Raw genomic sequence first — 12,519 nt, 5'->3', positions numbered from 1 at the left:
AAGGGAGGTGGAACTGCTGTGTGGATTGGTCAGCAGGGTTACCGTGTGTGTGTGTGTGTGTGTGTGTGTGTGTGTGTATGTGTGTGTTTGTGTGTGTGTGTGCCCTCCTTGTAGGGTTGGTGAAGTGGCTCAGCAAGGGAAGCACTTGTACACACCTGATGACCTCGGCTTAGTCCCTGGAGCCTATGTGGGAGGTGGAGACAGGACAGCTCCACACAGTTCTCTCTGCTTCAGGAGACCTACTGGTCCCAGGGCAGCTCAGGCACTCAACTGTGTAATTGCACCTTCTTCTCTTCATCTAACTATGATTGGTGGTGTGTCTTGTCTGTCTGTCTGTCTGTCTATGACTGTATATGTATGCATGCACCACCTGCCTCAGTCAGCTCCTTCCTTTCACAGTGTGGCTCCCAGATCTGAAATGCCAGCTGCCAGGCTTGGTGGCAAGCCTTTACCTTGGTGCCTTTACCCGGAGCTTGCACGTTCCTCCCTGCTCACTGCCAAGCTTCAGTTTCAGGTGTTTCAGCCATGTGAAACATGTCTCATCTTCTAACCCACACCAGTAACTCAGAGGATGCGCAAATTGGAAGGACACTGGAAAACATGACCCAGGGTGTCTTTGTCTAGTGTCCACACCGTGATTCCACCCCACAAAGGCCCCTCTCACTCTTCCAGGCCATGCCCCTGCCCCCTCCCTTCCGGCTCCTTCCCAGTCCTGGTCTTAGTCATGATGGTTGGAGACAGCTGCTGCTGTGCCTCCCTGCTGCACCACGGCTGTGACTATGTACCTGTGTGTAGACCAGTGCTTCCAAAATATGGACATGTTAAAAACGTGTGTGCATGTGTGATTGTGGACTGTGAGTTTACTGATGTAACATAATCTTAGTTTACAGATAACAGTATAATATGCCCATCTCCATAAAACCTAAAACCACTTAGTTCTCAGAAGATACATTTTTTTTTTCTGAACCCTTGCATCTATAACCAAGCCACGGGTTCAACTTCACCCTAAGTTTACAGTTGGCATCCTACCTTGATCCACTCATTATTGTCCCAGTGGGTTTATGTCAAGAGATCTGTCCTGAAACCAGATGTGAGCTAGATATGTGGCTCACATCTGCAAGCCCAGCACTTACAAGCTGTTTGGAGGATTGCTGTTGTGCTTGAGACCAGTCTGAACTGCCTAGTGATGCGCAAGCTAGTCTGCGATACAAGTAAAACTGTAACTCAGAAATAAAAACACCTAATGTGTAATCAACTGTTGAATTAACTTCTGGGCTGGAGAGATAGCTCAGTGGTTAAGATCCCTTAGTATTCTTGCAAAGGACCCAGGTTCAATTCCCAGTACCCGTGTGGTGGTTCACAATGTCTGTTCCAGGGGATCTAGTCCTTCTGCATGTACATGGTACCTAAGACATATATTTGGAAACACACACATACACATAAAATTAAACAAGTTTTAAAAAAAATATATTTCTCACCAGAAACAAATCACACCTCTTAAACTAGAACTTAATCTGGCTGTTGCCCTAGACTCAATACATTTTGGGTTGGGTTGGGTTGGGTTTTTGGTTTTTCGAGACAGGGTTTCTCTGTAACTCTGGCTGTCCTGGAACTCACTCTCTAGACCAGGCTGGCCTCGAACTCAGAAATCCACCTGCCTCTGCCTCCCAAGTGCTGGAATTAAAGGCGTGCGCCACCACTGCCTGCTCAACACAGTTTTATCTAACTTCATACTGGTATCTGATGCTGAGAGTCCATCCATTGGATATGATGACACCAGAATCAGGAAAAGCCAGAGGGGAGTTCCCAAGTAACAGTAAATATAGCCAAATAATTAAGAATGGTTAGATTCTGATGTTAATTCTGACATATTTAAGTTTATACCATTTGTTTGGGGAGAGGGTTCAACATGTAAAAGTGTTTGCAGAGCAAGCATGAGGACCTGAGTTCAAGTCCCCAGCACTCATGTAAAATTCCAAGTGTGGCCACAAGCATGCCTATTAATCTGGTGTGTGCAATACTGGACAGAGGCAGGATGGTTACTGGGGGTTACTGGCCACCGCCTAGCTCCAGTTTCAGCGATACCCAGTCCTAGGGAAGGAAGGTGCCGAGAGATGGAGCAGGATACTTGCCTCCCTCCTCCGTCCTCCCTCCTCCCTACTCCTCCCTCCCTGCAGATACACAGTCATGCATAAGGCACACACATGTGGATAAACAACACAAAGCTAATTTTATAGCTTTAAATTTTTATTGATAGCCATGTTTAAGATCAGACTTGTGAAATTCCTGAGAGCTGGCTCTCAGAGACACATGTAATGTCCCATTACTGTGGTCACCAAAATCAGCAGACAGACAGCTATGCTGGCGTATCTGCTGACTGAGTGAAGCAAGCATCCATTTTTCTCACTGCAGAATGGTCCTGATGGAATCCCCGAGGTCTGTCCCAATCCTGAGACTCCTGAGGGAAGTGTGCGTGCCTTGTGTTGTGTTTGTGATGTGAGGCAAGTGCAGAGAGAAGGAAAGCAAACCTTGGGAAATATGATATGGCTGGGTCAGATGCAGACCTGCACTGCATGCTCTGACGGTCAGGAAGTCATGCTCTAGCCTGGGAACCAGTCAGGGCCTTGGCAGGGGTGCAGGACAGCCAGTGTGTGCAGAGCCTGGCACACAGGGCAGCTGGTAACGCTTCCTCTTTCTTTCCAGTCAGATATATACTTCACAGCAGCCACGACTGTGCATGAAGGCTCATCTGGAGGCAGCTCAAAGGGAGCCAGTGCCCACACGTCTCCTCAGACACCACCAGCCCGGGACACTCCACTGTTTCCTTCTTCCCTGGGGGAAGGTAAAGTCTAGCTTTTCCTGTCTTCTTAATACACGCTTTAGAGCCTGAGGTCTTAGGGTTATTGTCAGAGCTACACCTGCTATAAAAGTACTATTCAGGCCGGGCATAGCTCCATGCGCCTTTAATCCCAGCTCGCAGGAGGCAGAAGCAGGCAGATCTCTGAGTTCCAGGACAGTCTGGTTTACAGATCGAATACCAGGGCAGCCAGGACTACACAGAAAAGTCCCATCTTGGAAAAAAGAAAAAACAAAACAAAATTGTACAAGAAGTAGTTGTTGACATTGTCACTGTCTAAAAAGGAAGAACTTGTTTGGCTCTGCTCCCAACACTTGCGCGGTGAATGAAACAGAGAATCCCACACGTACTCAGACAACAAACAAAAACAGGCGAAATCCTGTTATGCAAAACATTGCTTCAGTGTTCCAGAGTGCATGCAGCTGCAAGCTTCATGTGTTTCTCCTGGGGGGTGGGCTAGTGGGTTTCATAGGGGAGATAGTGGGTTTCATGGGGGTGCTAGTGGGTTTTGAGGCTAAATCTTCAGCCCTCAGGCCACAGTGTGTCACTCTAGGTTTGCTGATATCTCAGAGGCCTTTGCCAAATTCCTGTGGGGCTGGGAACAGCAAGGGTTTTTGTAACTCCTTGCCCATCAGTCATCTTTATTGTTTATTGTTAGGATGAGTGTCCCAGGCGCAGGTCCTTGCTCTCCTTGCCTTGACTATTTTTCTGTGTAAGCACAACTGGCAGCAAGTGTATTTTATCAAATTCACTCAAGAAAAGGGAAGCTTTGCAGCAATCGGGAAAAAAGTGAATAAAAAAATAAATTAATAGAAAAAAAGGAAGGAAGCATCTTCATGCTAATTATGTGAAGAAACAAGGAGTTATTTTCAGGCCAGCAAGATGGTCCTGCAGGTAAAGGCACTTGCCATCTGGCCTGACGAGCTGAGTTGGATCCCTGTGTCACAGATGGAAAAAGAGAGCTGAGTCCTGGGACATCTGACCTCCATACATGGACACATGTGCACATACAATAAATGTAATTTAAACCTTTTGGGGAGTTTTGTTTGGTTTGTTGGTTTTGTTGTTGTTGTTTGTTTGTTTGTTGGATTTTTTTTTTTAAGACAGGGTTTCTCCATGTAGCCCTGGCTGTCCTGAAACTCTCTGTATAGACCAGGCTGGCCTCAAAGTCAGAGACCCACCTGCCTCTGCCTCTGCCTCCATAGTGCTGGGCTTAAAGGCAAACACCACCACTGCCCAGCTTGTACTTTAAAACTTTTAAAGAAAGAAGTTGTTCCGTTATAATTACATGAGCCTAAAGTTCTGGTCTTTTCCGAATTGTGTTTCAGGTGAAATTCAGTCTAAAAATCTGTACAAGATTCCACTTAGAAACCTTGTGGGCAGAAGCATCGAGCGACCTCTGAAATCACCCTTAGTCTCCAAGGTCATCACCCCGCCCACCTCCATCGGCCTTGGAGTCGCTGCCATTCCTGTCACGCATTCCTTGTCCCTCTCCCGCATGGAAATTAAAGAGATTGCAAGCAGGACCCGCAGGGAACTGCTAGGTAACCATGGCTGCCAGGCTTTGTCCCCACGGCTTGTGACTAGACCAGCGGTTTCACCTTTGGCTGTCTATCACTTTCAAAACCCAGAGGTTAAAAGAGAACCATGAGGGGCTGGAGAGAGGGCTCAAAGGTTAAGAGCACTGACTGCTCTTACAAAGTCCTGAGTTCAATTCCCAGCAACCACAGGGTGGCTCACAGCCATCTATATAGTGAGATCTGGTGCCCTCTTCTGGCTTGCAGGCATACATGCAGGCAGAACATTGTATACATAATAAATAAATACGTTTTAAAAAAGAAAGAAAATGACATCTTTTAAAGGGGGGTGGGGTGGACAATGGGTCCAGTGAGGAGGCTCAGAGAGTTCAAGCACTCCTTTCAAATTTGACAGCCTGAGTTGGAGCTCCAGGACATATATGGCTGAAGGAGAGCTGACTCAAGCTGTCCTCTCATCCACACACAAATGATATGATAAAGTAATGTAAAGAAACTCCCTTCAGAAGAGATTTATAAATCTGTCAATCATAATTACATCTACACCAGAGAATACTGTACCATTTCCCACCAGGGATGGTGGTAATCTCTAGTACTAGGACAGAAAGCATACCAAGCCATGTTAACAGGGGAAACAGGCAATGAGAACAAAAGGCAGCGCACGCCTTTAATCCCAGCAGTCCAGAGGCAGAGGCAGAGGCAGGTGGATCTCTGAGTTTGAGGCCAACCTGGTCTACAAAGCTCTGGTCCAGGACAACCAGAGCTACCCAGAGAAACCCTGTCTCAAAAAACCAAAAATAAAATAAAGTGGGCAGGAAAACTGGAGGGAAGTGGGGTAGATTTGATCAAAACTTATGATATGCCTGTGTGAAATTTGCAAAGAACTTTCTGTCCCCTGTGGTAATGGTCCACTGGCCTGTGGTTTTCCTCTATAATGTAGGCCTCTCTGATGATGGTGGAACCAAAACAGAGGGAGCACCAAGGGCCAAATCAAAAACCCGGAAGCGGTTGGAAGAAAGCCAAGGAGGCCCCAAGCCAGAGACTGTGAGGTCAGCTAGTAGTGACAGGTAAGAAGGCCCTGCTCTGCTGGATGGTGGCCAGCAGACGCCAGCATGCCCAGGTGTTATGTTTATAAAAAGAAAGAAAGAGCCAGGATATGTTTGATAGAGACAGGTACTAGTCATACAACAGATACTGTATGGAATAGAGTTTATTTAGGGAATGGGGAGGGGAGTTGAAGATGGAGTAGAAACAGAGAAAGACAGAGAAGAGGGGGTGGGGGGGAGAGACTGGCCAGGAGCATGTGGAGAGAGAGGGGGGATAGGTGGGGAAAGAGGGAGAAGAGGCAGAGAGTAAGAGAGTAAGAGGATAAAAGAGTAAGAAGGGGCAAGCAGCCTCTTTTATAGTGAATCAGGCATACCTGGCTATTGCCAGGTAACTGTGGGGCAAAGCCTAGAAGGAATACTAACACCAAGAGTCTACTAGCCCAGCACCCTACAGGGTCAGTACCCACCCCACTATGAAGGTCCCAGAAAGGACAGCTGACAGCACAGGGCCGAGATAAGAGAACACTGTCACCAGCAATCAAGCAAATGTTCACTAAAATATATTGAGAGACTAGAGGCAGCTCAGCTAGAGCCTTGCCTGACACGCACAAAACTGTGCACATGCACACACACAAATGTACACATGTGTGTGAGAAAAAAACAATACAGAAAGAGATGGGTTTTGTTTTTTGTTTTTTGTTTTTTGTTTTTTTTAGAAAAGGTTGTGGCATGTAGTTTTAAGCTCTAACCGCCTTTACTCCGAGAGGTGATCACAATACCAATCCCTACCCAGCTCCCCTTGAATCCAGGACAAACAATAAACACACAGTTCATCCCTTTTCTACTTGCCTCTGGCACAATTGCTGGGCACTGCTATCTCCCACCTGGAAAACGAGCCTTTATCTATATTCTTAGCTCCATACCTCCCACCTGCCCTAAACTTCAGTGGCTCGTCCCACCTAGTCCCTGCCAATCATCCCTGACCTGTAGTAGTAGCCACAGGCCCCAGTTCCTCCCAAGACCTCAGTTGGTTGCCCAGTTCTCCTCTCTCCAAAGCATCGAGAACTCCGTCCTCCTTCCTTACATCTCCCTCTCTACCTGCAGGGCCCAGAAGTCCCACCTTTACCTCCGCCCAGCAACTGGCCCAAGGCTTTCTGACAGATCAAAAACCAAGTGGGGAACAGGACTTTAACATAAGCACTGCCCCTTACACCTCACCTTTTCTGTCCAATAAAAAATATTTTTAAAAAACTCTTCTCCCAGACATAACAATCATGTAAATTATATAGTATGATATAAAAATGACATCCAGTCCATCATATTTGTTAATTAGATAAAGTACTCTACCATCACTCCTAACTGAAAGAATTATGATTCTAACTGGAGTATGTTAGACTTTAGCTGACAGTGCTATCTGAAAACATGTCTTCCACTCTATAACCTCTCTCCTAATGTTAAACAACTTGAGTATAATTTTGAGACTAAAACTAGTCTTCAGTCCCGTCAGAAATCTGAAAACTATTTAAACATTACCTGGGTATTTAGGAAGCACCAAACATAGCTTCTCAAACAACCGTAGAAACAGCCGACTGCCTGGACAGCCCATTAATTACTCAAAACCTTGTAGCATCAGTCTTTAGCATGCTGGCCCAGGGTCATCTGACAGACCCTAGCAAAATAGAATTACCTGCATACCCTGTCTTGGCAGAGTCAACAGTTGACTATTTTGCATAATGTGTCCTTTTTCTGGATAGTATTTATTCTGCAGATGAAATAGGCAGTTTCCACTCAGTGGCTACCTTGTCACAATAAGCAACCTTGCTTGGATGTGAAGATGCTCAATTCTTCTTTGAACTAAGAAGGGGGTGCTGTCAGGAGTAGATATGTCTCATTGTCAAATTGCCTCTGCCTCTGCCTCTGCCTCTGCCTCCTCTTGAATGCTGGCATTAAAGGTGTGCAGCACCACCACCTAACAAATAAAGAGTGTTAAACAAACAGCAACAAACCCACTGTAAGTAGCTGGGCATGATGGCTCAGGCCTGGAATATCAGCACCTAGGAAGTAGAAACAGAAGAATCATTGTAAGTTCAAGGCTAGCATGACCCTGGTTCACAGTAATAATATTAAGGGGCTGGAAAGATATCTCCGCAGTTAACAGCATTTATTGTTTGATCTTTGAGGACTCAGTTCAGTTCCCAGTACTCACATGGTAGCTCATAATTATCTGTCATTCCAGTTCTAGGGGACCCAATGCCCTCTTTTAGCCTCTCAGGGCACAGAGATGCACAGGTATAAAGATATACATGCATACCAAACATCAATTTGCATAAAATAAAAATAATGATAAACAACAACAACAATAAATCATGGTAGGAAGGCAGGTAGAAGGCCCACTTGGCTAAGGGTCAAGAACAGAGGAAGCAGCACAGGCCTGGCTTGGACCGCATGGTAAGAACGGGCACAGATAACAGGACTCTGAGCCACTGCTCTGAGCACGGTGCATGGCCAGGGACACAGAGAAGAAGGGACCAGCTTCACAGAGTGCTAGGGAGGCCGCAGGAGGTCACGTGGACAGGGTGGAGGGCAGCATTCAGGGCTCTGGGGCATTTGTGGGATCACAGACTCCCTAAGAAGTGAAACCCTGCACTTGTTCACCTCGGTCCTCCCACCCTGTGACAGCAGCTTCTCTCTTCCAGGATCCCATCAGGAATTTTGGAAAGTCCGGCATCAGAAGCCAATCCCGAGGGCCACAACCACTGGGCAAGTTCTGAGCAGGACGCTGGGGTGGATAAAGAGGGCAGCCCGGGCTCAGGCAGCAGCCCCTTCCAGCTCATGGCCTCCTCAGAGGAAGACATCATTGACTTGAAATAGAGTCTATGCCCTATTGGCCATCCTTAGTTTTCTTACGCAAATTTATACTGTTCAAGCAGCTCCAACGTCCAGTCTCAACACAGCGCGCCTTCGGCCAGGCAGCGATCCACGGACCAAACCTCCTGCGCCCTCAGCCGGTGGGTCACTTCTCCAGTGTCCAGTGCCATCTTTCTCGACCCTGTTTCTTTCCATTCAAGAACCGTCGGTCCCCTTGTAATAAAGGTGGTAGATTTCATTAAGGTTTTAGATCAAAACTTTGAATAAATCAAAAACGTTCATTCTTATTCTCTGCAACCCTTCTCATATTTTATAGGTTTAGATGGAAATTATTTTTTTCGAAAATTTTGACTTATGTCATATAATGTTTCTTTTATGGAAAAAAAGATGCTGCTTTTTAATTTTACTATAATATAAATAAGCTTTCTTTCTTGGCCCTGTTACTGCCTGTTCACTGGGGTGGGGCCCCCTGCACTCCTGCCTGGAGCCCTGGGAAAGATGAATGAAGCCTCCTGCTTCCTCTGCTTTCAAACAACAAGGCCAGGGCACCCGTCAGCGTCTTAGGATAATTCATCTCACGACTGGGAGGTCGTGATGCCGGGAACCCTGCATCCTTGCCGTTGAGAGCGTCCAGATCCCCTGACTTGAGTGGGTCCACCTTGTTTGGTTTGGTTTGCAGTGTCGGCTGTGGAGCCCCAGGCCTTGCATGCACCAGGCAAACAGGCTGTTGCTGAGCTGAGCCCTGCTGTGTTCTTTCATGTGAACCCAGCAATTGTTCTTCCTCTTATAGATACATTGGAATGTGAAGGGCTGGAGAAATGCCTCAGCGGTTAAGAGTACTTTAGAGGACTCTTAGTTAGGGTGTCCATTGCTGTGAAGAGACACCATGACCAAGGCAACTCTTTGAAGGACAACATTTTAGTTGGAGCTGGCTTACAGGTTCAGAGGTTCAGTCCATTATCATCAAAATGGAAGCATGGCAGCATCCAGGCAGGCGTGGTGCAGGAGGAGCTGAGAGTTCTGTCTTGCTCTGAAGACAAACAGAAGACTGGATTCCAGGCAGCTAGGAGGAAGGTCTCAAAGCCCACCCCCACAGTGATACACTTCCTCCAACAAGGCCACACATCCTAATAGTACCACTCCCTGGGCCAAGCACATTCACACCACAAAGATCCTGGTTTAATTCCCAGCACCCACATGGTGTCTCACAACCATTTGTAACTACAATTCCAGAGGATTTAATGACCTTTTCTGACCTCCAAGAGTAGGAGGCACACACATGGTGCACATACATGCATGCATGTACACTTATCAAAATTCATTTTATAAGTGTTAGATTTTTTTTATAAAAGACTTTTTTTAATGGGCTAGAGAGATGGCTCAGAGGTTAAGAATACTATCTGCTCTTTCAGAAGTCCTGAGTTCAATTATAATAAAAAAAAAGATTTTTAAAATTATGTGTATGCAATGTGCCCCTGTGTGTATGTGCACATGACTGTAGTTGCCCACAAAGGCCAAAAGAGGACAGAGCCCCTGGAGATGGAGTTACCGGCATTTGGGAGCTGCCCAAACTGGTACTGGGAACCCAACCCAGGTCCTCCACAAAGTCTGATTTTTAAAATCCCTACCTACCCTGATTCCCCTTCGTGCCCACAAGGCCACATTGTCAGCCCACAGGAAGCAGGTACGAGGAGTTCTGATGTCACAGTGTGTGTCAGGGGTTAGAGCTTTAGCTCCTTCCTCCTTGCAGGCCATAGGGAGTACTCCCTTCCTTTCCCTTCCCCCTTCTGCACAACAATTGAGTGTGATACATGGGACTGAAGGTGCCTGGACTCTCTTTAGCTTTAGAGGCAACTTCACGCTGCGTCGCAACCCCATCAGCAGATTTATTAGGTCTGTTCTAGCTTTTGTCCAGCTGGAGGCTTGTGGGGATCCATACAGAGGCTGGAGGTCCTCAAGAACCATGCACTTTGGTTTTTGAGAAAAACCATGGTCTGGCAGGGCTCACCAGTTATGCTAGGCTGGATGACCAGTGATCCCCAGGGATGGCATTACAGACATGCCCCGCCACACCTGCTTTTGCAAGAATACTAGAGGGTCAAACCCAGGTTCTCATGCTTGCAAAGCAAGCATTGCATCAACTGAGACATCTTCCAGACCATCTGCTTTTAAGGTAAGAAAACAGACTCCAAAAGAGTAGATGGTTTGACCCTTATGTTCTTTTAGTCCCAGAAACATGTGCCTCTCTCTGCCCCGTGTGTCTTTCAGAGGCAGGCTAAGTATTTCCTATCAGCTGGGCTTGGCTGCTGTTTATCTGTTTTAGGATTAGGGAGAAGAAGTTCAGTTTCCTGGAGCCAGGGCTGGCCTTGAACTTTTGATTCTTCCACTGGACCTTCCAAGTGCTAACTGGGAAGCAGGCTTGTGCCACATGGCTGGCTGCTGGTTTTTCTGTTATACAAATTAAGGAGCTTGTGTCTGTATTTTTCCTGTCGTTTTTTGTTGTTATATCTTGATGAAACAGGAAAAAAAATCAAGCCTGTATTTATTCTTCCAGGACAGTAATGAAGCCGCTTATGACTAAATAAGAGACAAAGGTATGAGAGATACAGAGGAAGCAAGAGAGAGATCTGACTCACCAAGCTAGTATTGCTTTGCTCATAGAAAGGGACGGGGGGGGGGGGGGCTTTCCTAGAGACAATATCTGGTCCAGATTGGGCAGGGATACCACTAGCCAATGGTTCCTAGGTGCCCATGACTCAGAAGTCTGGTGCTAGCTGGGCTTACTGTAGCATCCCTTCTACATAAGCCACTCTGCTGAGCCAGTCACTCGGGTACAAAGTACCCAGTCTGGATACAATTCATCCATGACCTTTACTCTGCAGACATCAGAAACCTGATGCCTATTGGGAAAAAAAGAGAGAAGAGCAGGTGATTTCAAAGCAGTGATAAGATCTATCACCCAAGCAGGAAACTTCGTAGAAGGACAAGCCGGTATTGCCCGCCCGCCTTTAAGAATAGTCTTGTGGGCTGGTGAGATGGCTCAGTGGGTATGAGCACCCGACTGCTTTTCCAAAGGTCCGGAATTTAAATCCCAGCAACCACATGGTGGCTCACAACCATCCGTAAGGAGATCTGACTCCCTCTTCTGGAGTGTCTGAAGACAGCTGCAGTGTACTTACATATAATAAATAAATAAATCTTTAAAAAAAAAAAAAAGAATAGTCTTGTGATCAAAACTTCAAACTGCTGGTTGCTACAATTGGGTGGCTGCAGTAACGTAAAACCACTGTACAGACGGGATGGGCATTTTAAGGCTTAGCCTGCTCACAGCCCTCTAGAGATGAAGACACCCAGGCACAGAGAGGGACTAGGTGCCTCTCACTGGTTCTTTCTACATCTGTACGGATGAAGCTGCCACAAAGGTAGCGATTAAGCAGAGCAGTAGAGGCACACAATCACAGGGAGACTCGGGGCGGGAGGACAATAGAGATAATTACCATGATCGTGGGGTAACCAGGGAACAAGGGAATCACTAAGTTCCACTCTGTCCCACTTCTGGAATGGGGGACCTTGCCTGACAGGGTCCTCATCATCTCAGAATTCTAGACATTTGTAGCACTCATGATGAAGGTGAGCTGCTACCAGAAGCACCAGGTCAATGTCAGAAAGTCCAAGGATAGGAACAGGTGGCCCAAGAGAGTTTTCTTGGAGCCTTTTCACCCTGACGCTCTCTGAAGCAGAAGTCAAAGTTGGGGAGGAGCCTATTCCAGGGAACTGTGGGTAGTAAGGGTGGGAAGTCTTTCGGGAGCCAGTGTGATCCATCGCTGACCCACTACTACCCTCATTAGTGGAGGCTAGATTTAGAGACAATTCCATATAAAAATTAAAATAAAATAAAAGTAAAAATATAAAGGATGGCTCAATGCTTACGAACACTTGTTCCAGCAGAGGGCTCAAGCATGCACACACATGGCTCACAACAATCTCTAACTCCAGTTCCGTAGGATCTGATGATGCTTTCTGAATTCTACAAGCACCAGGAATGCATGGGACACACACACACACACACACACACACACGTGAACATGTAAACAACACTCATACAAATAAAGTTTAAATAAAAGCAAAAGAAACCACCAAAATAGGGGCAGCGAGATGACTCTGCTTGTAAGGTGTTTGCCCTCAAGCTTGACGACCTCCGTTCGATCCGGAG

The 12,519-nt window shown here is 46.6% G+C and overlaps 1 protein-coding gene across 16 annotated transcripts in view; it reads left to right on the top strand.

Annotated features, from left to right (window-relative positions):
• Garnl3 (GTPase activating RANGAP domain-like 3) overlaps positions 1 to 8,740 on the top strand; it is a 145,635-nt gene extending 136,895 nt beyond the window's left edge. For 8 of the 16 annotated variants that reach the window (XM_030252276.1, XM_011239223.3, NM_001355201.1 and 5 more), the window contains 4 exons: positions 2,704 to 2,842; positions 4,186 to 4,401; positions 5,333 to 5,459; positions 8,135 to 8,740. In XM_030252276.1, coding sequence (XP_030108136.1) covers positions 2,704 to 2,842; positions 4,186 to 4,401; positions 5,333 to 5,459; positions 8,135 to 8,309 — 657 coding nt within the window. In that variant the 3' untranslated portion in view covers positions 8,310 to 8,740. The remainder of the gene's footprint in view (positions 1 to 2,703; positions 2,843 to 4,185; positions 4,402 to 5,332; positions 5,460 to 8,134) is intronic. The other 8 variants (XM_006498487.4, XM_017319358.2, XM_030252275.1 and 5 more) reach the window with 2 other exon arrangements.
• Positions 8,741 to 12,519: the final 3,779 nt, after the last annotated feature.

This window comes from Mus musculus, chromosome 2 (genome assembly GCF_000001635.26).
Source record: "Mus musculus strain C57BL/6J chromosome 2, GRCm38.p6 C57BL/6J".
NCBI lineage: Eukaryota > Metazoa > Chordata > Mammalia > Rodentia > Muridae > Mus > Mus musculus.
The sequence above is the reverse complement of the archived record's forward strand: the minus strand, read 5'-3'. Positions and strand labels throughout refer to the sequence as shown.